The 27,864-nt window shown below is 42.9% G+C and overlaps 1 protein-coding gene across 1 annotated transcript; it reads right to left on the bottom strand.

The window, feature by feature from the left end:
- Positions 1-4,804: 4,804 nt before the first annotated feature.
- Positions 4,805-27,169, bottom strand: LOC142445606 (uncharacterized). The gene is given in 6 exon segments (XM_075547564.1): positions 4,805-4,985; positions 4,987-6,739; positions 8,951-9,074; positions 13,469-13,592; positions 16,599-16,838; positions 26,884-27,169. Coding segments are annotated over 5 exon segments (2,055 nt in total). The 5' UTR covers positions 16,602-16,838; positions 26,884-27,169; the 3' UTR covers positions 4,805-4,934.
- Between the last annotated feature and the right edge of the window lie 695 nt (positions 27,170-27,864).

Below are 27,864 nucleotides of genomic sequence, written 5' to 3'. Positions count from 1 at the left end.
GCTCCATCCCCACCTGGGTTTCAGCTATACCTCTTCGTTACTTTAGCCTTGATCATTCTCTACCACGCCTGCCACACCCACCTCATCACAAATTTGGATCACGTGTTGTGCCCTTGTCCCTGGATTTGTTAACACCACTTCCTGACCCCCCACCTCCTCCTATCCCATGTTCCCCCGGAACTGTCGGTCCCGTTGTTTTTCCTTCAGATAGTTCATCCAGCCTATCTTATTTAGACATACCTGCGGAGATAATAACATGCACAAAAACAAGACAGAGTAAAACCAAGCAACAGTATACAACAAAACAAGAAACCACTGATAAAGAACAACACAAAACACATCAAGAAAGAAAAGCTTGTAGTATGTTTAAGGCTCATTTGTTGGCCTTTAGGATTGTTTTCTGTTCAGTCTGTTGGGGCACCACGCCCTGGCCCCAAAGTCCACTTTCAGCATTCCTGGGGACCTTGCCGCTCCATTCCCTTCCTGTTCCACTGCACTCCCCCAGTGCTTTGCCTTGGTGTGGTGGGATCAGGTCGGGCACAATTCCCATACTGTGTCTCCAGTGTTGTCCCCTGCAGGGCTATGGGTCAGTGAGGGACGTGATATCTCATAGTGGGGCTGGCCATCTGGTCCTCTCTGTGGACTGGCTGCTCTAATTGGGGTCATCATCCTCAGGGCCTGGTGGGCCAGGATGTGCTCCACTCTCTCCTCCTCTCCCTTTATCTGCTCTCATGTGCTCTGATCAGATATTTCCCTCTCCCAGAGCGGTGCAATATTTTGTAATTGACTTATTGAAGACTACAATGTTTTGAAAGTTTATCTATTGATAGCATGCACTGGGACTTCATTTTTCTTCATGGTTGACTAGTATTTCATTTATACCTTAATGGGAATTTAGGCTGTTCCCACAGTGAAGAGTGCTGCAAGGAACATAGGTGTATATATGTTTCTGTTCATATTGTGATATTTATCATCTCTGGGGTTTATACATGAGAGTACAATTGCTGGAGCATATGGTAGTTTTTAATTTTTTTTGAGAAATTACATATTTCATTTTTATTTAGATTTTACCATGATTGTACACCATTTTACATCCCCATTAGTGAACACATCCTCACCAACATTTGCATTTTCCAATTAAAAAAAAATCATGCAATTCTAGTCATGGGAGGTGGCATCTCATGGAAGTTTTGATTTATATCTTTATAAAAGCTAAAACAATGATCATCACTTCATGTTTGTTGGCTGCCTGAATAGCCTCTTTGGTGAAAAGTTTCTGTTCAAGTCCTTTGTGCATTTTCATTGGGTTATTTATATTTTTGTAATTATATATATATACACACACACACATATCAGATGTATGGTACCTGACATTTTTTACCAAGATTGCTTTTTACTTTTTATTAAAATCTTGGATGAATGAAATATTTTAATTTTCATAAGATCCATTATCTTCTTTTCTTCAACTCATACATTTTTTTTACATTTTATTAGGGGCTCATACAACTCTTATCACAATCCATACATATACATACATCAATTGTATAAAGCACATACATTCTTTGCCCTAATCATTTTCAATGCATTTGCTCTCCACTTAAGCCCTTTGCATCCATTCCTCTTCTTTTTCTCCTCCCTCCCCGCTCCCCCCTCCCTCATGAGCCCTTGATAATTTATAGATTGTTATTTTGTCATATCTTTCCCTATCCGGAGTCTCCCTTCCCCACTTCTCTGCCGTCCATCTCCCAGCGAGGAGGTCACATGTGGATCCTTGTAATCGGTTCCCCCTTTCCAAACCACTCACCCTCTACTCTCCCAGTATCGCCCCTCACACTCCTGGTCCTGAAGGTATCATCCGCCCTGGATTCCCTGTGCCTCCAGCTCCCATATGCACCAGTGTACAACCTCTGCCCTATCCAGCCCTGCAAGGTAGAATTCGGATCATGGTAGCTGGGGAGAGGAAGCATCCAGGATCTGGGGGAAAAGCTGTGTTCTTCAACTCATATATTTTTATACGTTAATCTGTAATTTTAAAAATAGCTAAGTAGGTCCCATAGTGTTTCCCCCTATATTTTCCAAGAATTTCATGGTTTTAGATTTGGCATTTAAGCCCTTAATCCACTTTGAATTCTTTTTTTTTTTTTGCACTACTTCAGGAATCGACCCTTTCTGCTTGCTTTTTCTGTAGATGGTAATCTAATTTCCCAGCAGCATTTATGAAGAGGCTGTTCCTTCCACAGTGAATGGACTTAGCAACCTTGTCAACTATAACTCAATTTCTAAGCTTTCAATTTAATCCCATTGGTGGCATAGTGGTTACATGTTGGGCAGCTAACGGCAAGGTCAACAGTTTGAAACCACGGCCTGTCCAAGGAACCAACTGTGCACTCCATTCACTTGTAATACTCAATTCATCTAGATTGCATGACTGTTTACTTTCAGGTGGCAGTAATGGATAAGCTCAATTTTCTCATACATAGTATTAGTTTTTGGTGTGCATAGTGGAAGAATAATTGTATTAACCGGGCTTCTTTTTAGTTGTACAGATTATCCTATCACTGACAGTGTTGTACTTTGAGATATTCTCTTTAAGGATGAATGATACATCTTTCCAGTCGGATTTGTCATTCCTGCAACCATAGATCATGATTGTTGAATTCACCATTGCCAATACCAATCCATTTCAGATAAGTAATGCCTTTGTGAGAGAATCCCTCTTTGTGTTCAGGCTTCTACTTTTGGTTTGTATGCATATACAAGTGTTTTATAAAACTGTCATCATGTATACACTGTTTTATACCCTGTTTTTCAAGCACTAATCTATGATGGCCTTTTTATTGTTTACTAAACTTATTCTAAAGAAATTCATTAACTAAGAGTGCAATATTGTCACATGCAGCCAGGTATTTCTTGAAAACTCCCTTCTTTTTTTACACTGACTCAGTCACCAGATTTTCAGTCTTTCTAATATCAGTAGAAGCAATAGAAGAAGCCCTGCTAATACTGTGGATAACCATTCAGCTACTAAACAAAAGGTCAAGAGTTGAAACTCACCAGTAACTCTACAAGAGAAAATGCGGCATCTCGTGTCCACAAAAGCTGAGAGAAGTAGTTTCTTTCATTCCTAACATACATAGGAATCTCTCCATTTTAAAAAACATTAGGGATTCATATAACTCTTATCACAATCCATATATACATCAATTGTGTAAAGCACATCTGTACATTTTTGCCCTCATTTTCAAAGCATTTGCTCTCCACTTAAGTCCCTTGCATCAGGTCCTCTTTTTTTCCCTCCCTCCCCGCAACCCCCTCCCTCATGAGCCCTTGATAATTTATAAATTATTATTTTGTCATATCTTTCCCTGTCCGATGTCTCCCTCCACCCACTTTTGTGTTGTCTGTCCCCCAGGGAGGAGGTCACATGTAGATCCTTGTAATCGGTTCCCTCTTTCCAACTCATTCACCCTATACCCTCCCAATATCGCCTCTCACACCCTTGGTCCTGAAAGTATCATCCGCCCTGGAGGAATCGCTCCATTTTAAATTCTTTTCAGTTTGGTGAGGAATAAAACTAATGGTCTTCCCATTTTCATACATTTACATAGAGCATCTTTACTGTGATACCTTAAGTCGTCTCTAAACTGTAAACTCCTCTATAGTTACTGAAGGATGAGGACCAATGAAATGCTTTTCCATGCTACTTACTATTAATAAGGCTTCTGGCAAAACAGCATGGTGCTAACCTCTGACTGGAAAAACAGCTTGGTGATTCTGGAAAAACAGCATGGTGGCAACCTCTGACTTCAGAAGGAACATAGAGATTTACCATCCTTATCATCTTCCCAAAGTTGATTCCAAAACATTCCTCCACCTTCTACTTTTTAACCAAATTTGACAACAGCCACCCTTCCCAGAGTATTCTGCTTCTCTACCAGGTTTGGTGATTCATTACAGTAGCACCACAGAACTCAAAGACCATATTCACAACGAATGAGTTTTATTTGCAAAGTTACCGATACAATTCAGGTTCAAGGATAGATTCCACATGGAGTAACAGAAATGACTCACGATACTCTGACACGGGGTTACAGTCAGTATTTTACTGTGCTAGCTTCTGCCACCAGGTACTGCTGTTCTTGGGTGTTACAGTTGTTAACAGTGCTGACAAATTCCTGAAAGCACATTACTCTGTCAGGAGTCTCTTGTCCCAAAGCAGTCAGCTCTTTGGAGTTGGCAAACCTAGCTCCCCAAGTACTTGAGGAAACCTGCTCTATCTACGACCATCTTGTCGAAATGTGCTCAGCTCTCTTACTCTTCAGTCGGCAAACCCACTTGGTTGCCTTGTTCAGTGGGCTGGGAAGCCCATCATGTCATCTTGTGCTAGTCTCCTGATTTTGCTACTGTGAGTTGCTCTCATGTTCCTGTTGTCATTTCACACGGTATCACACTCCTCCTCCTCTATGACTCAGGTTTGCATTCTGGGCTTCAAGGGTTCTCAGTCATGGGATCCAGAATCCAAAGGATACACCCTGACAGTCTTTTTAATATCATGGACGTCCCCTTACACATCTAGGATTGGACTTTTAAAAACTTAGTGGATGGCAGAAATGACCAATTCGCTACAACAGTTCAATGTACCTTGGCTAGATAATCCACTGCGATCATTTTGTGGGAGTTACTAGAATTATAAGGAATGTATGATAGCAATTCAGTGCAATGCAAGTTGTCTCTACTAAGAGATCTTATATGAATTCTAAGAGATGAGGAAGAACTAAAGGCTTTTCCACATTCCTTACACTTATAAGGCCTCTCTGTATTATGAGTTTTTATATGTGTGGTGAGGGATGAGGAATGACTAAACGCTTTCCCACATTTCTTGCATTGAAAAAGCTTTTCACCACTGTGAGTTCTTTCATGTCGAGTCAGCTGTACTACCTGCGTAAAAGTTTTTCCACATTTGTTACAGTCATAAGGTCTCTCCCCGCTATGAGTTCTTCTATGGGTCCTGAGGTGTGAGGATAGACTAAAGCCTTTTCCGCATTCTTTACATTTATAAGGCCTCTCTCGATTGTGAGATCTAATATGTGTAGTGAGGTGTGAAGACTGACTGAAAGTTTTCCCACATTCCTTACATTCATAAGGCTTCTCTCCGCTGTGTGTGCGTACATGTGTAGTGAGCGTTGAAGAACTACGAAAGGCTTTTCCACATTCTTTACATTCATAAGGTTTTTCTCCACTGTGAGTTCGTATATGCCTAGTAAGGTGTGAGGATAGACTAAAGGTCATGCCACATTCCTTACATTCATAAGGTCTCTCTCCACTGTGAGATCTTATATGTGAAGTGAGGGCCGAAGATTTACTGAAAGCTTTTCCACATTCTTTACATTCATAAGGCTTTTCCCCACTGTGGGTTCGCATGTGTATAATGAGGGATGAGGAAAAAATAAAGGCTTTCCCACATTCTTTACATTCGTAAGGCCTCTCACCACTATGATATCTAGTATGTTTAGTGAGGGCTGAAGAGTGATTGAAAGTTTTCCCACATTCCTTACATTCATAAGGCTTTTCCCCACTGTGGGTTCGCATGTGTGTAGTGAGGGATGAGGAACAAATGAAGGCTTTCCCACATTCTTTACATTTATAAGGCCTCTCACCACTGTGAGATCTGATATGTTTAGTGAGGGGTGAAGAATGACTGAACGCTTTCCCACATTGCTTACATTCATAAGGCTTTTCCCCACTGTGGGTTCGCATGTGTATAGTGAGGGATGAGGAACAAATGAAGGCTTTCCCACACTCTTTACATTCATGAGGCCTTTCACCACTGTGAGATCTAATATGTGTAGTAAGGGCTGAAGAGTGACTGAAAGTTTTCCCACATTCTTTACATTCATAAGGTTTCTCTCCACTGTGTGTGCGTACATGCGTAGACAGTGATGAAGAACTACTAAAGGCTTTCCCACATTCCTTACATTCATAAGGCTTCTCTCCACTGTGTGTGCGTACATGTGAAATGAGCGATGAAGAGCTATTAAAGGCTTTTTCACATTCTTTACATTGATAAGGTTTCTCTCCACTGTGAGATCTCATATGTACAGTAAGGTGTGAGGATCGAATAAAGGCCTTGCCACATTCCTTACATTCATAAGCCCGCTCTCCACTATGAGTTCTTGTATGTCCAGTGAGTTGTGAAGAACGACTAAAGGTTTTTCCACATTCCTTACATTCAAAAGGCCTTTCACCACTGTGAGTTCGTATATGGGAAGCAAGTATTGAGGAACGACTGAAGGCTTTCCCACAGTCCTTACATTCAAAAGGCTTCTCTCCACTATGATTTCTTATGTGTCTAGTGAGGCTTGAGAGATAACTAAAGGCTTTCCCACATTTCTTACATTCATAAGGCCTCTCTCCATTGTGACCAGGTATCCCATAGTCCTTACAATGTTTCTCTCTCACATGAAGTTTTAGGTAAGAAGGACATCTGCAGTCTTCTCCACATGCCTGACAATGATCACGTTTATAGTCTGGATGAGATCTGATATGATGTTTAAATAATGAACGATCCTTGAAGGATTCTCCACACTCAAAGCATTCAAATGAATTCACTTCAGCAGTTGTTCTGTTGAGCCTGGTAAGATTTGCAATCCAGCTGCAAATTTTCCTACAATGATTATCTCCTTCACTTTTATGTACTTTATCATCTTCACTTTCACAGAGACTCTCCACTGTACATACTCTGTTAAAAACAGGAGGCATATCTTTAGAATTCAATGTGTTCCATTTTTTAAATCACCATACACGGCAAATGTGATATTTTTCCCTAAACTGTCTTTTGTTTTACAAAATCAACACTTAAAGGACACAATCATTACAGTCACAATATTGTAAAATAAAAGCTTTCTAATATTAGCCATAGGTGAATTATGTTTGAAATATTATTTTCAAGATCTGATTCACATTTCTAGAAATATTATATTGTGAAAATTATAGGATACCCCCCTTAGATACAGATTTGCACATATACAGTAGAGTCCTAGTACTCGACCACATCAGTACTTGACATAATTGAATTTCAACGTGAAATGTCAAGAACATTTTGCATCAGAGTTTGAACAAAACATCAGAATCCAACCCAAAGCACATCAATTTTTAATCGGAAGCAGTTTGAGTTGTGGTCACTTGGCATTAGTTGGTGCTGTTAGTACGTGTTGTTTAAACCTTTTGCAGCTGTGATCCAAGCATTTTACTATAATTTTCTTAGTTCTTGTGCTGTTTTGTAGTGTTTTTAGATAAAGAACATGGTTCCTAGGAAAGAGTTTTTTTTTAAAAAAGAATCATCATAAGGAATGGGTTAACCATGTTATCTATATTGTTAATTTAGCAAACCTTTTTAGAGAACAGTTAAGAAATTGCAAACAGCAGACCACATTAGGCAGATTTTTATAGAAAAAAACCAGCAAGGTCCTAGTGAAAAAAGGCAAAGAAGGAAAAAACTCCGGCAAAGTAGGTACCCATTGGTTTTATGGACAAGGATTCCTTTTTGAAACAATGATTCTTCATACCTCCGAGGCTCCATATCCATACCCACAGATTCAGATCCTCATCAATCTCAGGGTATGGGATATACTGTATTTGTTAGAAACTTTTTAAATGTTGTGTTTCTTAATTCAATTATATTATTTAACTCTGAACTTATTTACTTTGAAATGTCTGTGTAATGTTTTGTATTAAAAGGCACGATTAGAAGGTGAACAAGCGGCCATCTAGCTCAGAAGCAAATAAGCCCACATGGAAGAAGCACACCGGCCAGTGCGATCACGAGGTGCCCAAGGGACCAGGTATAAGGCATCATGCAAAAAAAAAAAAAGATATAAGTGTGTGTATGTATGTGTATATATGTGTATATGTATATATGTATGTGTATATATGTATATATATATATCATATTAAATGAAGGGGGAAGTGCAGAGTGGAGACCCAAGGCCCAAGTGTCGGCCAATGGAGATCCCCTCATAGAGGGGTTTAGGAGAGGAGATGGGTTAATTAGGGCGTGAGGTAGTATCGATGAAGAACACAGCTTTCCCCCAGATCCTGGATGCTTCCTCCCCCCAACTACCATGATCCGAATTCTACCTTGCAGGGCTGGATAGGACAGAGGCTGTACACTGGTACATATGAGGGTTGGAGGTACAGGGAATCCAGGGTGGATGATACTTTCAGGACCAAGGGTGTGAGGGACGATGCTGGGAGAGTGGAGGGTGAGTGGGTTGGAAAGGGGGAACTGATTACAAGGATCCACATGTGACCTCTTCCCTGGGAGAGGGACAGCAGAGAAGGGGGAAGGGAGACTCCGGATAGGGCAAGATATGACAAAATAACGATGTATAAATTACCAAGGGCATATGAGGGGGGAATGGGGAGGGAGGGGGGGATAAAAGAGGACCTGATGCAAGGGGCTTAAGTGGAGAGCAAATGCCTTGAGAATGATTGGGGCAGGGAATGTATGGATGTGTTTTATACAATTGATGTATGTATATGTATGGATTGTGGTAAGAGTTGTTTGAGTCCCTAATAAAATGTAAAAGAAGAAAAGAGAAAAAAATGATTAGGGCAAAGACTGTACAGATGTGCTTTATACAATTGATGTATGTATATGTATGAACTGTGAAAAGAATTGTATCAGCCCCAATAAATTGTTAAAATAAAAAAAAAGAGAGAAAAAAAAGGCACGATTAGGGCAAAAACTTGGTGGTCAAGAACAGATTAACCTATTTTCATTTATTTATTATGGGAAAAATGATTTGGAACTTGAGTGCATTGCATCTCAACGCTCTTTCTGGAACAGATTAGTGTCAAGGTCTGGGATTCTACTGTGTACGCAGAAAAATGTCATGAAACCTTATACACTCTCCTCAGGCACTGTTGACTGTTATGTGAATATACTCACCTCACATGTCTTCCCTGGTTGTTTGGTGCTTCAATATCATGGAGTTCACAGATTTCCTCTAACATAGAGGACCAGGAATCATTCTTCATAGATGATGCTTGTCTATTTTTATCCTGTTTAAAAACTGAACCAATAATTTTGAGTTTTACAAGATAAAACAAGACAGAAAATTTTATAAGGAAAATAACACATATGAAAAGACTGACTTTGTAGGAGCCCCCAATAAGTATTTAATAAAAATAAATAAAAGACTGCCATAGAAGCGTTTACCTATCACAGAACTGACAATGGTCAAAAGTGTCAGAAATTAACTAAGAAATAATTCCATGACAATTGAAGTAGGACGTAATGAGAAAAGGAAACTTAAAGGTATTGCAAACATTGCATGTGGATAAAATGACCAAAGCCCACTGCCATTAAATACCAAATTGTAGTGACCCTTTAAGAGACAGTAGAACTAGCCCTTTGGGCCCAAGGCTGTAAATCTTTACAAGAGCAGACAGCTTCATCCATTCTCCTTGGGAGTAGCTGGTAGGTTTGAACCTCTGACTTTACGTTAACAGGCAAACATGTAACACACTATTCCAAGAACTGTGCATGTGTTCAAAAGTAATATCAAACCAAAAATGGACAAGTTTCCCATAAACGCAAGAGGTATGAGAGGTCTGATGAAAAGTCAGTTCACATATATGCACAAGTTGTACATGCTGAAAACAAACGATTATGAGTTCACTGATTCAAATGTAATTCTACCCCAGCAGGGCAGATCCATCAAAGCAATCCTGCCTTCCTAGTGCTCTATGATATTAGGGATCTGGATTAATCTTATATGCACTCTCTTAGGCGCTTTCCCTTGAACTCAGACAGAAAAGTTACTATGGTTCATATGGGGAAAGACAGATTATGAGGGAAGACATACGAAGGAATTTCCCTGATGCTACGCCATAATTGCCTACCACTTGTATGTCAGTTTGTTGCATTGTAGTGACTTCCATATTGCGTGGATGCTGGGAGCTATGCCACTAGTATTTCAAATACCAGCAGAGTCACCCAAAGTGAACAAGTTTCAGCAGATTCCAGACAAAGCACAGATATGAAGAAGGAAAAGGATGTCCACCTCTGAGAATTAGGTACAAAAAATGTATGGATAGCATCAAAACACTGTCATATATTAAAAACCTCATGACCAGAAGGAGAATATAGTCAGAGACTGTTCCAGAAGATGAGTCCCTTGAGGTGTGTGCCCTGCCTTGTCAGAGTAGAGTCAACCACTATGATGTGGACAGAGTAAAATCCACAGGAGTAAAGACTGTTGATGAGGTAAAACTCAAAATAAGAAGAAACAGCTGTAAACATCTGTTACTAATTGAAATTTGTATTGTATGAAGTATGAATCTAACAAAATGAGAAGTTCTCAAAAATGAAACAGAATGCATAAAGATCGACCTTCCTGGCCTTAATGAGCTGAAATAGACTGGTATTGGACATTTTGAATCAGAAAATGATACAGTTTACTATGCTGGGAATGACAGATTCAAGAGGAATGGTTTTGTATTCGTTGAGCAAAAGGACCTTTCAAGATCTGTCTTGAAGTACAATGCTATCTGTGATAGGATAATATCTATGTGCATACAAAAAAATCAATCATTACAGTTATTATCCAAATGTATGCACCAACGACTAAAGCTAGTGATGCATAAATGGAAGAATTAAACCAAAGTTTTCAGCCCGACACTGATCATATAAGCAATCAAGTTGCATTGACAATTATTGGCAATAGAATGGAAAAGGTAGAAACACCTGTCGGAAAATATGGTGTTGGTGATAGAAATAGCTGGAGAAAAAAATAATAAAATTTTTCAAGACCAGTGACTTGTTTATATCAAACACCTCATCTTGTTTCAATCACACAAATGACACCTGTTCACATGGACTTAACAAGATAAAAGATACAGAAATCAAATGGTCTATGTCTGTGGGAAGAGAGGATGGAGAAACTCGATATGAACAGCTAAAACCAGGCCAAGGGCAGATTGGAGTATACCACCAATTGTTCGTGTGTTAGTTCAGCCTGAAGCTTAAGAAAATTAAAACATGTCCACAGGGGCCAACATATGAACTTGGGTCTATGCCACCTGGATTTTGAGAACATCTCAACGACAGATTTGACTGGTTGAACACCAATCAGAGAGGAGCTGTGAGATATACCAAGAACATCACACACGAAGAAAAAAAGTCATCAAAAACAGGAAAGACAAGAACAAAGTGGATGTCAGAAGAGACTCTAAAGTTTGTTCTTAATCATAAAGTACTAAGACAAATGGAAGAAATGATGAAGCAAACAAACTGAACAGAAAAATTGAAGGGCCAGTGCAAGAAGACACATATAAATATTATAATACAATATGCAAAGATGTAGAGTTTGAAAATCAAAAACAAGAAAACAATCAATATACCTTAACCTGAAAGAACTAAAGAAAAAATTCAAACCTCAAGTTGCAATATTGAAAGATTCTATGGGCAACATAATGAACGATGTAGGAATCATCAAAAGAAGATGGAAATAACATGAGCAAGAACTAATGGTAATAAAAGTTGCACCGAAAGTGGTAGCCAAAAAAACCAAGGGTGTAGCAATTGATGGAATACCAGTAGAAATGTTTCAACAAACTGGTAATGCACTGGAAGCACCTCGAGTCTATGTCAGGAAACTTGGAAGACAGCTTCGTGGCCAACGGACTGGAAGAGATCTATAGCTGTACTCATACCAAAGAAAGGTGGCCCAACAGAATGCTCACATTAGAGGACAATATGATTAATATCACATCTAAGATGATGGTGAAGACCATTTCACAAAGCTGCAGAAGTACACTGACAGGAGCTGCCAGAGGTTCAGACTTGGACATGGAACAAGGGACACAAATGGTGCAGTCAGATGGATCTTGGAAAAAAACAGAGAACACCAGAAACGTTGTGTTTCACTGACTCTCACAAGGCATTCAACTATGAAGTTGACGAATCATGAGAATAATGGGGATCCCCGAACACTGGATTGTGCTCCTGTAGAACGTGTACATGCACGAAGAGGCAATGTGGGAACAAATCAAAGGAATACTGCATGGTTCCACTCAGGAAAGGTGTGTGTCAGGGTTGTGTCCTGGCAGCAGCCTTACTCAATTTGTATGCTGACCAAATAATCAGTGAAGGCGAATTATATAAGGAAGAATGCAGTCTCTGGATTGAAGGAAGGCGTATTAGCAACCTGTGATAAGAAGATGGCACAACCTTGTTCCCTGAAAGTGTGGAGGACTTGAAGCACTTGCTGGTGAAGATTCAAAACTGTAGCCTCAGTATGGATGACAACGCAATGTAAAGAAGACCAATCCGAACACCATGCATGATAAGTGGAGAAACAGTTGAAGTTGTCAAGGATTTCGTCTTGCTTGGATCCATAATCAACGCTCATGGAAGCAGCAATCAAAAGCATAATGGATGAATTCCATTAGCGAAATCTGTCGCACAAGACCTTTCTAAGGTGTGAAAATCAAAGATATCACTTTGAGGACTAAGGTGCATCTAACCCTAGGGATGCTCTTTTTAATCAATTCATATGCATATCAGAGTTGGAAGTTGAATAAGGATGATCGAAGAAGAATCGATGCATTTGAATTGTGGTGCTGTGAAAGAACACCGAAAGTCTCATGGACTGCAAAAGAACCAACAAATCCACCTTAGAAGCACAGCCCAAATGCTCTTTAGAGCAAGGCTGGAGAGAGTCTCACGTTCTTTAACCATTCTGTCAGGAGAGGCCAGTCTCTGGAGGAGGGTGCCATGCTTGGTCACTGAGAGGGGCAGTGGAGCAGAGGAAGGCCCTCTACCTACACGGTGGAATGACACAATGGCTACAACAAAGGGCTCAAACATGGGAACAACCATGAGGACGGCACAGGACAGGGTGGTGTCTCCTTCTGCTGTACATGGGTCGCTATGAGTCAGAACCAACTTGTTGGCACCTAACAAGAGCAACATGCAATTTTAGTCTTCATGGTCTCTAGAGATTGAAGGGGAGTTTATCTTTAACAAAACAATCACATCAAACGTAGTAACGTGCTCACAATGTTTCAAAGCACTTATCTCTCTTTCCCATAAAGTAACTTACAACACTTTGATCCTTGAAGTTTTAGCCCTATAATGCCTGAATTTTTAATTTCAAGAACATTTTTCTGTTTTTATCCTTCAATTTCATAGTTATCAATATATATACATTAATACACACATTTAATTAAATGTTACAAAAATGTCAGGCTCAGCGTTATACGGTGAAACAAGACAAAAGAATGCAATGCATAGATTTTTACTTCCATGAGGAAGCCACTGGAGTGCACCCACCTTGAGGACCAACAACACCTGTCACGTTTGCCAATGTAATCAGATTCCTAAACAGAAATCCTATCAGAAAATTGATGAGTACACGATATGCATTCACTAGGGAAATAAGAAAAAGGGAGATATCTTTACCTGAGGCAAGGTTCCTGAGGGTTTCCATCATCACATCTCTATACAGTTTCTTCTGAGCAAAATCCAGCAAAGCCCATTCTTCCTGGGTAAATTCCACAGCCACATCCTCAAAAATCAGCGAATCCTTAATGATCACATATATTTTGAGTCAGCAATGTAATGCCGTCAATGAATATGTCTTTTCTATCCATCACCCCTCATGTGAAGTTTTATAATTCTGGACTACATCCCTGTGCCTATAATCTGATTTGCAAGGGTGTTCTCTATAAACTAGTGGATAGAATTACGGTGGGATTAGGACTTCACATCAGTATCAGGCATCAACCAAAGAAACCTGTTTCCTTGGGAGCGTCTTAAGACAACTTTACAAAAGGATATCACTTAGGACACGTCCTCTGTTGTCATTGAGCACAAGTTTGGGTGAAATACAAACCAAACATCCAACAGAGCCATTCCTCAGTGTATGAGAGACATTTGGGGCACAGAGAGGAATCCGAGGACCAGCTGAAGGAGCACATGCAGCATCTCTATCTGAAGTGCAGAGGCCACCGAGCCCAGATGTGCCAGAGACTGTAGCAAGGAGACTCAGAGTGCAGGGCCAAGACTGTGGGCTACCAGCTCCTCATCTGGCCTGAACCATGGAGCTGTGAGCTGTAGTAACCTATGGGCTGGCTTACATGTCTACAGAGGCGGAAATCAAGGTACAACGTGGCTGATTCGATGTTGCTGTGGAGCACGGGCTGATCCTTATTGTTTATGCATCTTGACTTGTGGTCAAGTTTTAACTTGCCGATCATTAATGTGGCATCAGGATTGGAGGGAGGCTTATTAACAACCTATGATATGCAGATGACACAACCTTGCTTGCTCAAAGTAAGGAATACTTGAGGCACTTTCTGATGAAGGACGACAGTCTTCAGTATGGATTATGACTCAATGAAAAGAAAGTAAAATCCTAACATCTGGCCCAATGGGTGATATCAGAATGAATGGAGGAAAGGTTGCAGTTGTCAAGCAGTTTCTTTTCTGGATCCACAATCAATGCTCATGGAAGCAGCAATCACGAGACCAATGGATGCATTGCATTGGGTAAATCTGCTGTATAAGGCCACTTTAGGGTATTGAAAAGCAAGGAATAAAGTGTGCCTGACCCAAGCCATGGAGTGCCCCATATGCATGTGGAAGTTGGCCTGTGAGTAAGGAAGACCATAGAAGAAATCATGTATTTGAATTGCGGGGCTGGAGAAGAATATTGAAAATACCATGGACTGCTAAAAGAACAAACCGATCCATCTTGGGAGAAGTAGGATCAGAGTGCGCCTTGGGGTGTGTGTCTGTCTTATAAGAAGAAACTAGGAACCTCCCCACTCTCAGTGACCCTGCCTTCCTGCTGGCTGGGCCTCTGCCTCCAGGGGTGGGCCCATGTGGCCCTCCAACCCTGAGATCTGTTGGTCTCCTGCCATGTTTCCAACAACTTGCATCCATGTGACTCTGCACTCACTGGCCTGCAATCTTCCTGCATTCTGGATCAACTTACGGTATGCTCAGCATGCCGCTATCTGAGACTGACAAGGTCTCTGGCTTGCATCAGACTTGTGGACTTGAGTTTGACGGAGAAAAGGAGCTGTTGGCTCAAGAGAAGCTCTGCGATGCACTGCTGATTGGATCCTTACTGTTTGGTGATCCTGACTTGTGGTAATCTACTAACTTCACTAATAAACGCCTATAATTCAGAGGGCTGTCTGTGAGTTCCATGTGGCCACCGCAATGGATTATTGAACCCAGGGATGTTATAGAAGGAATGTTTCCTCTCAGAATAGGGAAAGACTGGTGTAGAAAACCTTAACAGAGCCATAACAAAAGAGGTAATTGATCAAATCATTAAAAAACTCCCAACCAAAAAAAGTTCAGGACCATATGGCATCAGTAGGAAGTTTTACCATTCCCAATTCACAGGAGAATGGACACAACTTCTACACAGACTATTCCAGGAGACAGAAAAGGAGGGCAAACTCCCAAATACATTTTAGGAAGTGAGCGTAACCCTGATGCCAAAGCCAAGCAAACAAAATCACCAGAGCAGAAGATTACAGACCAATATTCCTTGTTGACCTAGATGTAAAAATTCTCAATAAAGCCTTAGCCGACAAAATATATAGAGAAATCGATCACCGTCAAGTGGGATTCATACTAGGCATGCAAGAATAGTTTGATATTAGAAAAACTTTCAGTGGGATTCACCATATAAATCAATCAAAAGAAAAGAACTACATGATCATAACAATTGATCCAAGGATGAAGCTTTCTCCTCCCATAAAGGGTTACAGTCTTGGAAACCCACAGGGGCAGGTTTACCTTTCCCTGTAGGGTTGCCATGAGTTGATATTGACTTGACAGTGATTCAAAATGTCATCTCTAGGCACAGACAGGTTGGGAGGAAGAACTATAATTTAGCATCATGCTTCTCACATATCTACATATCGCAAAGAAAATTATTCACTAGCAGGAAAAAATGTTTTGGAGAGTCCAGCTATTATCCAATTGGACTCGCTCTGCAGCCTCATTCCTTTGCTAAGGTTGAAAGACTATCAAACCTTCAGAGGGACCCATAGAAATTAGGATTTCTCCCCTCCAAAGTCACCTTCCCTTTCCTAATCAGGCCGGAAGGCAAAGCTATAGTTTTGGATTACACAACATATTCTAGTATCTAAGAAATGCAAAGACTACCGTCCACAGTAATGGGCCAAGGATGGCTCTGGAGGTTTGGGGACTCAGCTTCTGAACCCTGAGCTGCTCCATCTTTAGGGTCCGCTTAGAAGATGTTGTCGTTCAACACGAAACGCCAAGGGCCCAGCTGGCACGGTTAAGGCTCCACAGCGCTGAGAGTGATAAATGCAAGGTAATCCCAGGCACCAGATGTCTGAAAAACTATGTGTGAAAGGAAAGGCTTGGTGACAGTAGGGCAGAGCCTTAGGATGCTTCCCAGGATTCAGACCTTGGCCTCCTCTGCTATCTTTTACTTCAAAAAATACCCACAGATCACAGAGCATACAACAAATTGGTTCCCAATTAAATCATACTTAGCCTCACCCCTTTATACTAAGATAACCCAGCTCTCCGTGGTACTCACCATGTCCTGGCTAGAGCAGGCAGCAGCTAAGTGAACGTCCTCAGTGAGCCCAAGAAGTGGCTTGGATTGTCGTGGAAGCAGCGTCAGTGGGCAGTAGGCAGTTAGATGGATAATGCTTGGTCCACAGAGCTAGTCGGAGCCGCTGAAACACTTACTGGTGAGAGCAAGGATGCAGAAGATGGTCACCTGGGTAGCCAGCTGCCTAGAGGGGACTGCTTCTCTCTGTGCCACGTGGGAGACCTGGAATGAGATGGAAGGAGTCAGTGTTTGAGTAGGAGGCAGTGACAGGTTCTTGGTCTTCAGCCTCTCCCTGGACAAGACTTTTTCTCAGACTCAAGACAATGTGCCCCCCCTGAGCAGATCAGCGTTTAAGACAGAGCAGCCTTCTAGAGTACATACCTGGATCGTAACACAACTATGCAAGTCTCTTGCTTTGGGCAACTTATCACACAAAGAGGATTCACTTATTCTAGAGCCTGCATCTCTCATTTCAGGAAAGAAAAAAAAAAGTTACTCCTTGCCCAACTGGCTATGAAAACTCTGTGTTCCATAACCCAGGACACAGGACAGATGGTAGGTTTCTGCTTTTACAACCAACTCTGGATCGGGCCTGTGCCCTCCAGAGGGGCAGTATAGCCCACTTTGGGAAATGCAAACTTTTGAGACTGAAGCACCAATCCTGTCCCTCACCACAATTTAAAAATATCCAAGGGCCATATGCATCTCTTTACAAACAAATGAAATCACCATTATACGAATAAGATCCTTTAACTTGTTTTACAAATCAAAATTGGAGAGTTTTATTTTCGTTTCCAATTTTACTTCAGAGCCACAGACCCTCCATAAAGAACCTGTGTGGCTCGAGACCGGCAGGTTCCCCATGTGTGTCCTAGAGCAGCGGTTCTCAACCTGTGGGTCATGAACCCTTGGGGGGTCGAACGACCCTTTCGATTCCTCACAGAAGCAAAATGACAGTGAAGAAGTAGCAACGAAAATAACTGTATGGCTGGGGGTTACCATAACATGAGGAACTGTATCAAAGGTTTGTGGCATGAGGAAGGTTGAGAACCACTGGAAAAATGGACCTGAATTTCTCCACAGACTCAAGAGTCCAAGAATGAGTCTGCATTTTCACCTATATAACGTGGCTTTGTGTAGATCAATGCCAAACCAAAAACCACACTTGCTGCCAACCAGTCGATTCTGACTCATAGCGACCCTACGGAGACAGGTAGCATGAACTGCCTTTGTGTGTTGCCTAGACTGCAACTCTACGGGACTAGGATATCTTGTCTTTCTCCCCTGGAACAACTGGTGGGTTTCAACTTGTAGTTAGCAGCCCAACAAGTACCCGCTCCGCCACTGGTCTGATCACAAAAACAGCTGATCTTCAGGGAGGACCTAGTTTTCAAGCTTAGTCAATGCACTCATCTCATCATCAGTTTTTAATTAGGGGTGCAGCTCAATCTCTTCTACTGAGCTTTGAATTTTACTATTCATTTCATATACATCATTATGAAAAGTGATCAGTCCTCAAGCTTCCCAGAAATTTGCGGAAATTCCCGAACATTTTGTCTTTCAACATTATAATGAATTGATCATCAAATCAATCTGAAAATACCAAATTTTCCCTGGTCTCTCTTCCCATGCCCCCACATCCTTACCTAGCTTCCCCATCCAACTAATTCCTATTCTACTGTTTCTTTCTTGATCGCCATGAAAATGCTCTCTACGTTGCATGACCAGTATCCTAATGTCTTCTCGTTAAATATTACCTTCCCTTTTACTATTTTCTCTAAGACCACTAATTGTCAGTCTCGTTACTTCTATTCGTATGCTTTCCAGCTCACCTTGTTAGATGTACAGACTCTAAATCTACACTCCAAACAAAATCCAAACCTGTTACCGTCAAGCTGAAGCCGACACCTAGTGGCCCTACAGAATAAGGCAGCTCTGCCCCAAATGCTTCTTTCCGAAAGCTGGCTGCTACATCTTTCTTCTGGGGAGCAGCTGTTGATAAAACCACTAGCCTTTCAGCTGGCAGTCAGACCCATGACCATACTCCGGAAGCTCTATCCACACCAAAGACTGGCTGCTCTCAAATCAATATACAAGTTATGACTCATCATAACTTTCACTGCCCTCTTGGAGCTGCTGGCTATCTAGGCACAGACAGCCTCATCTTCCTCCCACAGAACAGCTGGTGGGTTTGAACGACTGACTCGTTAGCAGCTCCGAGTGTAGCTCGTTACACCATCTAAACAAAAGTGTGCAAGTTAACTATCCAGAATTATCCACAAGCACATTTAACTTGGAGCAGCAGCCCACAGTGCTCTGTGTCCCATAATTCAAGCAATGAATATTCTATGAAGTGAGCTGCTCTCTGTACCATGTACACCTACAATACAGCATCCACTACCTTCCTCACCTGACCACAGAAAGCCCCAGGTTTAGGCCACCTCGCAGACTTCTTAACTCGCTCATAATCCGCTTCTGGCCGACACCAGGCACTCAGTGTCAGGTCCTAGATCGAGCTGCAGTGCCGGAACTGGAGTGTTGCTCCAAGGCACACACGGACTCAATACCTGTCCTTGCTTAATGGTTTTGTGGCTGCCTACTGACTTCCCAAAGCCCAGAGTCGTCCGCCTGGTTCTAAACAACCTGCTGCCACTGCTTCCTCCAGTCTGGCTTGCAGGACACTCTCCACTGACACTCCAGTTGCCCCAGACTTTCTCAAGGAGCAGATCCTAATGCATCCTCTGCTTCCCCTAAAACGGACACATTCTCCATCCCCAATTAAATACTCCTCCAAGCCCACTCATCACTCAAGTAGCAACCCCTGCTCATCTATCCAGTTAACCATGTATACAGCTAAGCCCAGGATTCCTGGTGGCATAGTGGTTATTCTTTGAGCTACTAACTACCAGCTCAGCAGTTCAAGACTACCAGATGCTCCCCGGGAGCAAGACAAGGCTTTCTACTTCCATAATGAGTGATAGTCTCGGAAACCCATGGGGACAGTTCTAGCCTATCCCGGTGAGTGGTTGTGAAATCCAACCCAGTTTACCTATCTTCATTTAAGTAAAATATTCTGTTTTCTTATCCCTCTGATAATTGGGGTCACACACTGAGAACTCACACACATGTGGCTTATCACCCTCTGTGTATACGCTGAAGCAGTGCTGTGTAATGGAATTTTCTTGGAAGACAGACATGTTTTGCCACAGTCCAATATTTGAGGCGCTATCTGTGTCTCTAGAGTGACACTTCAGAAGTAGGAATGGACTGTGTTTCTGGGGTCCCTGTGTGATTTTTCATTTCCAAGGGGAGGTAGTAGCGATGAACTCAGACCACATAGTTGCCATTTCACACATGACTAGTGCAACAAAGAAATTGTACTGTTGCACTTGGATTTTAATCAATTGCCAAATCTGGCTAGTAGACATCACAACTCACAGGAATGAGAGAGGGATAAACAAGCCGTCATCCGAATGCAGAGCTGCGCAGCTTTCTGTGCGCCAGAAGCCTGGCCCATCGGGAAACTGAGCACATAAAAGCAAAGGTCACCTTCAATTTCGGTGTATTTACATGAGGAAGCTTAATAGCAGCCTAAATTGGATCCACCACATTCTGAAAATGGCAACGGTATTTATTTAAATGCAGACATAAATAACAGTAACTGAGCATGTGTGTGGGGGTGGTGGTAAATAACTATCATAAAGTCACCTTGTGCATTTAGACCCACATTTTGAGAATCGGGAGATTTTTACAGTTAAAAGTGTTCTTCTAATCAGAGGAGATAGCTGGTACAAAGGAGACAAAAGACAGGGAAGACAGCTGACTCATTGGAAAAGTTATTGTGAAGTTGTGGAGGGTTGTTAGCCCGAGCAGAGTGTCAACATTTCAGCGAGACAGATTAACATATGCCGAAACAACGAGGACCTTGCGGAGTGCTAGAACATATGAGAGGGCTTCAGAAAGTTCACGCAAACATGGAATTGAAGGACAATGGAAAATGTCCGTGGACTTTTTGAAGACCCTCGTCTATGGATTTTATGCCATATGTGACTGATCATATTGTTTGGTTTACAGTTTTTTAAATGCCTCTTGCTGCTGGGTGGAGATTATACCTTCCTGTGACAAGAGAAAACAATAAAAAGAGAAAGTTGAACTTTGTCTTCCCAAGGCATGTCTCTCAAGAGCAGCTGGGACTAGGGCTGCAGCCACAAGGATGTGGTTACATTTTGTTCCTAAACCAATTGAACACAGTGCTGTCCTGACTATGGAAGATGAGAGAAAAGGAAGATAGAGGTGGACTGAGTGTATCTTCGATTCTAGTGGAACAGATGCTGACATGGGGAAAGCTAGGTGACAAGCAGATCCGTTGGAGTGAGATTAGAAAGCTCTGTTTTAGGTAGCTTTAGTGTCCAAGGTGGACTATGGGAGGCGTTTAGTGGGAGTCCACTGGTACCCAAGAGCCCCTACCTCCACCTGTAGACTGCCTCCTCCTGGTAAAGAAGACTCCAACTGTGACCTAGGAACCAGCCTCCATTCCCACCTCTGAAGTGTCAAGCTAGAAAGGAGAAAGAGTACTTCTGGAGTATATTAATTAGGCCCTTAGGAAATTTAAGTTCATAATGTGCGATCATCTAAGGAGTAACTCTCAGGTTTTGTACTAGGAAATTAGTCATTCTGGATGACGGTTTGCATATGGCATGACATGCCTACACCATCAGTCATGTTTCCAAGTTCTGAAAGGAAGCACTTGTAGAGGTTTCCTTTCTAAAGGTGAAGGAAAAATAAAGACACCATATTTTCCTCCAGATGTCAGTATTTCTAGTGGTGTTTAATGATCTGTTTTTCTCTAAGCATTTCTGGAAATTTTGGAAACATGCAGTGTCTTCACAATTTTAAAGAATATGAACTTTGATTTTCTCCATACTGTTTTCAACAGAGTTCTTAGATATGATGTTAAAAGCATGAGGAAGCATGTGAAAATACAATGTATGGAATGAGAGAAAATATCTGGGAGTCATGTTTGATAAGGGTTTAATAGCTAGGATACATTAATAACTCTTACACTCAATTAGAGAAAAATAAACAATGAGATACCACCTTACCATACTAGAGAGGCTAGTCTAAAAAATACAGAAAACAAGATTTAGCCTTCCCTCCCCTAGAATTCACTTCAGAGACAGCACTGAAGCTACAGCTCAGGGAGAAGGGCATGTCTGACTAGAGCACACAGGAGCAAACAAAGAGGGAAGGAGAGTGGGATATCTCCTGGCCCACCAAGCCCTGAGAATGATATTCCTGCTAAGAGCAGCCATTGCACAGAGAAGACCATAAGGCTGGCCCCCCTGTGAGACATGATGTCCCTCACTAACCCATAGTACTTCTAGGGACAACACTGGAGACACAGTACGAGAATTGAGCCTGATCTGACTCCACCAATCCAAGGTGAAACTCAAAGGGCATGCACCAAAGCAGCAAGGGGCGCAAAGCAATGAAGTCTCTGGGGAGTACAAAAATAGACTTTGGGGCCAGAGTGTGAGACTCTATCAGACTTCACCAGAAAACGCTCCTAAAGGTCAACAAACAGACCTTTATTTATAGATATTTCTCTCTCTCGTCATTTTGTTGTTGTTGTTGTTGTTTTTGTTTTGTTTTCTTTTGATGTTTTGTTCTGTCATGTTTCTTTGTCTCTGCATGTCTATCTACATAAGAGAGGTGGGATAAACAATCTGGAGGAGAAAACAACGGGAACAACCGTTCAGGTGTACCTGGAAGAGGGGGAGACTGGGGAAAGGAAGGGGAATGCCAACAAACCCAGGGATGAGGGAACAACAAGTGATCTAAAATCCATGGTGAGGAAGGCATAGGAGGCCTGGCAGGGCGTGATCAAGGGGAATGTAACCCAGAGGAGTTACTGAAACCCAAATGAAGGCTGAACATGATAGTGGGACCAGAGGAAAGTAAAAGGAAATAGAGGAGGCAAAAGGCATTTATAGTGGTCTAAATACAGGCATGTGCATATGTAAATATACTTGTATATAACAATAGGAAAATAGATCTGTGTGCATATATTTATAGGTTTAGTATTAAGGTAGCAGATGGACATTGGGCCTATTCTCAAGCACTCCCTCAATGCAAGAACACTTTGTTCTCATAACCTGGCATTCCATGATGCTCACCTTCCTGACACGATTGCTGAAGACAAAGCGGGTGCATAAGGAAATGTGGTGAAGAAAGCTGATGGTGTCCAGTTATCAAGATAGTGCCTGGGGTCTTAAAGGCTTGAAGATAAATAAGCAGCCATCTAGCTAAGAAAGAACAAAGTCCACATGGAAGAAGCACACCAGCCTATGTGATCATGAGGCGATGATGGGATCAGGCATCAAAGACCCAGACCAAAAAATCGTATCATTGTGAATTAGGGGGAGTGTGGAGTGGAGACCCAAACCCATCTGTAGACAACTGGACATCCCTTACAGAAGTGTCACGAGGAAGAGACAAGCCAGTCAGAATGCAGTATAGCACCGTTGAAACATACAACTTTCCTCTAGTTCTTTTAATATTCCCCACCCCCCACTATCATGACCCCAATTCTACCTTACAAATCTGGCTAGACCAGAGCATGTTCACGGGTACAGATAAGACCAGGAAACACAGGGAATTCAGGAAAGATAAACCCCTCAGGACCAATACTGTGAGTAGCAATACCAGAAGGGTACGGAGAAGGTGGTGGTGGGGGGGGGGGGGGGTACCGATCACAATGACTGACATATAACCCCCTCCCAGAAGGTCAGACAAAAGAAAAGTAGGTGAAGGGAGACAGCGGTTGGTCTAAGACATGAAAAATTAATAATTTATAAATTATCAAAGGTTCATGAGCGAGGAAGGGTGGGGAGGGAGGGGAAAAATGAGGAGCTAATACCAAGGACCTAAGTGGAAAGCAAATGTTCTGAAAATGATGATGATAACAAATGTACAAATGCACTTGACACAATGGATGGATGGATTGTGATAAGAGTTGTATGAGCCCCCAATAAAATGATTTTTAAAAACAACAACGAGAAGATTCAGGAAGAATGTGGGAAACTGTTGGTAGGACTGTAAAATTGTACACTCTCTGAGGAAAACAGTTTGGTGGGTCTTAAAAGTTAAACAATAATTCACACATGACCCATACGTTTCATCCCTAAGTATAAATCAAGCAGGCTTGAAAGGAAGGTTGCGAACAGGTACTTTTATAGCAATGTTCAAAATTGCCAAAGGTAAGAAACAACCCAAATATCTATCCACAGGCAAACGGATAAAAAAATGTACTATACATCCATAAATGAAATATTACCTAGTAACAAGAGGAAATTACATTTTCATAAATGCTATCACATGGATCAACCTTGAACGCACTATGCTAAGTGAAATAGATTAGATCTGGAAGGACAAATATTGTCTGACGCATTTGAATGAAATATCTGGAGGTGGTAAATGTAAATAGGCCAAATAATTACCAGAGTCCACTGGAAGGAAGGGGAAACCGATGCTTACGAGGCACTAAAGTCTTGGGAAAGGTGATGGGAAAACGCAGAAACTAAGATGTGATGTTTTCATACCTGGTACTGAATCTTAAATGTAAAAATGGTTCAAATCATTCAATGTTTTGTTCTATGCATTTTAACACATACACATCTGTAGCAACACAATGAAAAGTACAAAGGAACCTTAGCCCCTTGGTCTGAAAACAAGAGAAATGTAGACATCATAGGGAAGGAGCTGTGGCGGGGCAGGGGATGAAGAAGCATCAGGCTGCCCCAGAGGCTCAAACCCCAGAGTGGCTCAACAGGAGAGAAATGAGGCTGTCTGTCCCCTTGTGTCCATTCACAACCTCAGAAACTTTATGGAGTGGTTTTATTCTGTCCTAAAAGCTCAGGGGAGCGGGGGGTGGGGAGTGGGGGGTGGGGGTGTTGTTCTGGACTCTACAAGAGTGGGCTTTTGATTTCGGAAGATGAATGGGTATTTTAAGGATGGAATGTCATGGAGTCAATTCTAAGCCACAGTGTGACCCTAAGGCCATTCTAACCTGGAGAAAGAAATCACACTGGGACAACTAGCAGGAAAGTACTCTTGAGATCATTGGATCTGGCTCACTCTGTCAGTCATATAAAAAAACCAACCACTGCCACCAAATTGATGTCCATTTAGATGAGCCTGTAGAGTGTTTCCAAGACTGTCAGTCCTTACAGGTGCAGACAGACTCTTCTTCTCCTGCAGAGGGATGGCGGTGTGGGATTTGAACTGCACACCTGAGGACAGCAGCCCATGCTTCCTCCACAGCACCTCCAGAGCTTCTGGGATGTCATCTTGCAGGTGGGTGGGAGATAGGGGGGGATGGACAGCAGCAAGGGAAGGACTAGGTACACAATAAAAACTCCAGTGAAGTTGAAATAGTAAACAGACTTGGTAATGACATTGGTGTTATTAGTATTTTTTTTAATCCTTGAATCTAGACAGGTTTTGAAATGACATACCCAGCCACTGTGACTACATATACAAGTTTGATATACACATATTATATTCCAAGAGTCCTCGTGGTGCAGTGGATTACACACTGGGCTACGACTAACAGCAAGGTCCGCAGTTCAAACCCACCAGTGGCTCCATGGGAGAAAGGTGAGGCTTTCTTCTGCTGCTCTCAGGATGGATAGCCTGGGAATCCTAACGGGGCAGATCAACACTGTCCTATAGGGTCAGTATGAACCCGAAAGGACTCCAGGGCAGAGTGTGATCTTTATGCTACATCAGTGTTACATTTAGCTTTAAAAAGATATAGTCTGTAGTCATATATACAGATGCCGGGCACATTCCTAACTCATCAACTTAACTTCATGTTCAAAATCACTCTGTACATCGTGACTCTGTAATTTGTGGCCATTTATTTAAAGAGCACTTTCTAGCATAGTGACTATAAAGGATGAAGTATACTTTGCAGCACTATCCTGTGGTGGGCCCTATGGGTCTGTTTAAGGATCTGAATGAGTTCCCTTCGCTCCTATGCTACCCACTTTGCCCTGAGTCTTCTTACTGGCTGTTCTGACAGTGGGAATGAATATACATGGATTTTGCTCCAAGAAGCTTTCAACCTACTAAGAAGTGTGGCCCCTTGGGGGCCACCTTTGTGGCTTACTTGCCGGCATCCAGTGAGATCTCTGTGGATCGGCATGGTCGAACACTGGTCGGTCACATTACACCTTACAGCCCACCCATTAGGGTGGGTCCAACCGCGGCTCACACAATCGTGATGCTCATACCTGCCTTACAGCCGAAGAAATGTTTCTAAACGCGCCGCCTCTTACTCAGGAAATTGGGGTACACACGGCCCTATGTGCACGTACATTTCCAACTCCCCACTTTAAAATACTTCTCTGCATTGCACACCATTCTATTCTTCCCTGTAAGCTTGCTTCTTGTTATAATGTGAGACGTAGCCCAAGTACGGCCACCTTATATTTTAACAATGCAAACTCAGTGCAGGCAAGCCCCTGTAAATTGATACAGCTACTTGGGAAATCGAAACTTTGCAGCGCTTGCTTGACCACAGTGGGGCCACGAGGGTGTTGTGATCAGAAGCTTACGGATAAGGGGGAACCGCAAGATCTGCTTCTGTAACTGCCTGCTTGCACAGTGACACCTGCTCCCCTGTTTGAAGGTATAAAAACATCAGTCAGGCTGTTCTTTTGTACCCTGTTTGCAAACAGCAGCAAACCTTGCGGTCAGCTTTTGGCTGAACATTCCGGAACTTCATCAGTAAGCTCCTGATCTCAATGTCCTGAACATTCCCGGGACCTCATCTGTAAGTCCTAAATGTTACTTTCTAAGTTTCGATTCCCCAAGCACCGGAGTCACTTAGGGAAGTACCCCACCGCCCCCCTGATTGTATGGCTTTTAAAAACAAAATGGCTTTGCTTAGGTTATGTCCCATATCCCGAAGGAGAACTGCTCCCTGCACAGGCATGCAAAACTTTAAGTAAACTTTTATAGCAGTCCCTTTGGGGAGTTGAGTCGTTCTTGTCTCTCCAACGTACAATGGGGCCGAGACCCAAGAATGAACCAAAGTCTTGTCTCAATGAAACACCAAAATCCAGGGGAGCAGGAGGACAGGGGCTTCAGCCTCGAGGGGGGGAATGTCCGCTCAGGTCCAGGTCAACGACTCAGGGGCGCTGGGAGGTCCCTGACTTTGCACTTTCACCCACTCCCGGGGACGCGGACCACGCGGTGTTACCTGTCAAGGCACCGGGAGCCGTCACGGTGCCTCCGAAGGCCGCGCGGACACGGGCTGCGGACCCGACGGGCGGGCGCGGGCTGCAGACCAGGTGGGCGCGAGGGCGGCGCGAGGGCTGCCGGTGGCGCGGCGCCGGGAGATCGCGCGGCTGCGGGGCCACCCGGGGAGGGCAGGGGGACCAGGACGGCTGCGGCCGGCCGGAGCAGGTCAGCGACACGCCGGGACAGGGCCACCAGACCAGGAAGTCCCCTCAGACCCGGCGGGCGCGGGGACGCGAGCGCAAGCCAGGCCAGCGCGGGACCGAGAGCGCGCACTTCCGCTTCCGCTGGCGGGAACCCTCGGAGCCCGAGCGCCTAGCGCCACCTCGTGGCCGTGCATGGCTTCCACTTGCTTCCCAGTCAATTCTGGTGGCTGCTAGGTGGTCGCCAGTTGTTGCTGCCTCAGACCTCTAGGTAGGGCAAAAGGACACACTGACCACTCCTGCGCCGTCGTCAGCGTGACGGCTCTGCCTGAGGTCACGCTTGCAGTGCTACCCGGAGAGGGCTCAGCGTGTCAAGCCTCTCCGCGCCTGGGTTCGTGTGCCGCTCCCAAGAGATTTCAGGAGAGAAACAAAACTCAGAAGGGTGTCACGGAAGTCTTGAGCAGAAATAGTGCATTTACCAAAGGGGGCTACTTGGGAACATTATTCTGGGGCCCTTAGCTGGTCTAAAAGGCCAGGCAAAACGTAATGCTAGATCTTATATCCCACCACAGGCTGGCTTTCCAGAGGCCGGTCCTCTGTAGTCTCCTCTTTTTAGGAATGTGCATCCCAGTGCCCCAGCACCCCGAACTGCATGCTGTGCTCTTGTCTCAGACCCAAGCCTGAAGAGTCTATTAAGAGTCATTGTGGGGATTGTGAGAACCTCCTGTCTTTGTCTTCCCCAGCCATTTCATGATCTCCAATAGCTCCATGGCATCAGGATTGGAGGAAGGCTTATTAAC

Source organism: Tenrec ecaudatus, chromosome 1 (genome assembly GCF_050624435.1).
Source record: "Tenrec ecaudatus isolate mTenEca1 chromosome 1, mTenEca1.hap1, whole genome shotgun sequence".
NCBI lineage: Eukaryota > Metazoa > Chordata > Mammalia > Afrosoricida > Tenrecidae > Tenrec > Tenrec ecaudatus.
The sequence above is the reverse complement of the archived record's forward strand: the minus strand, read 5'-3'. Positions and strand labels throughout refer to the sequence as shown.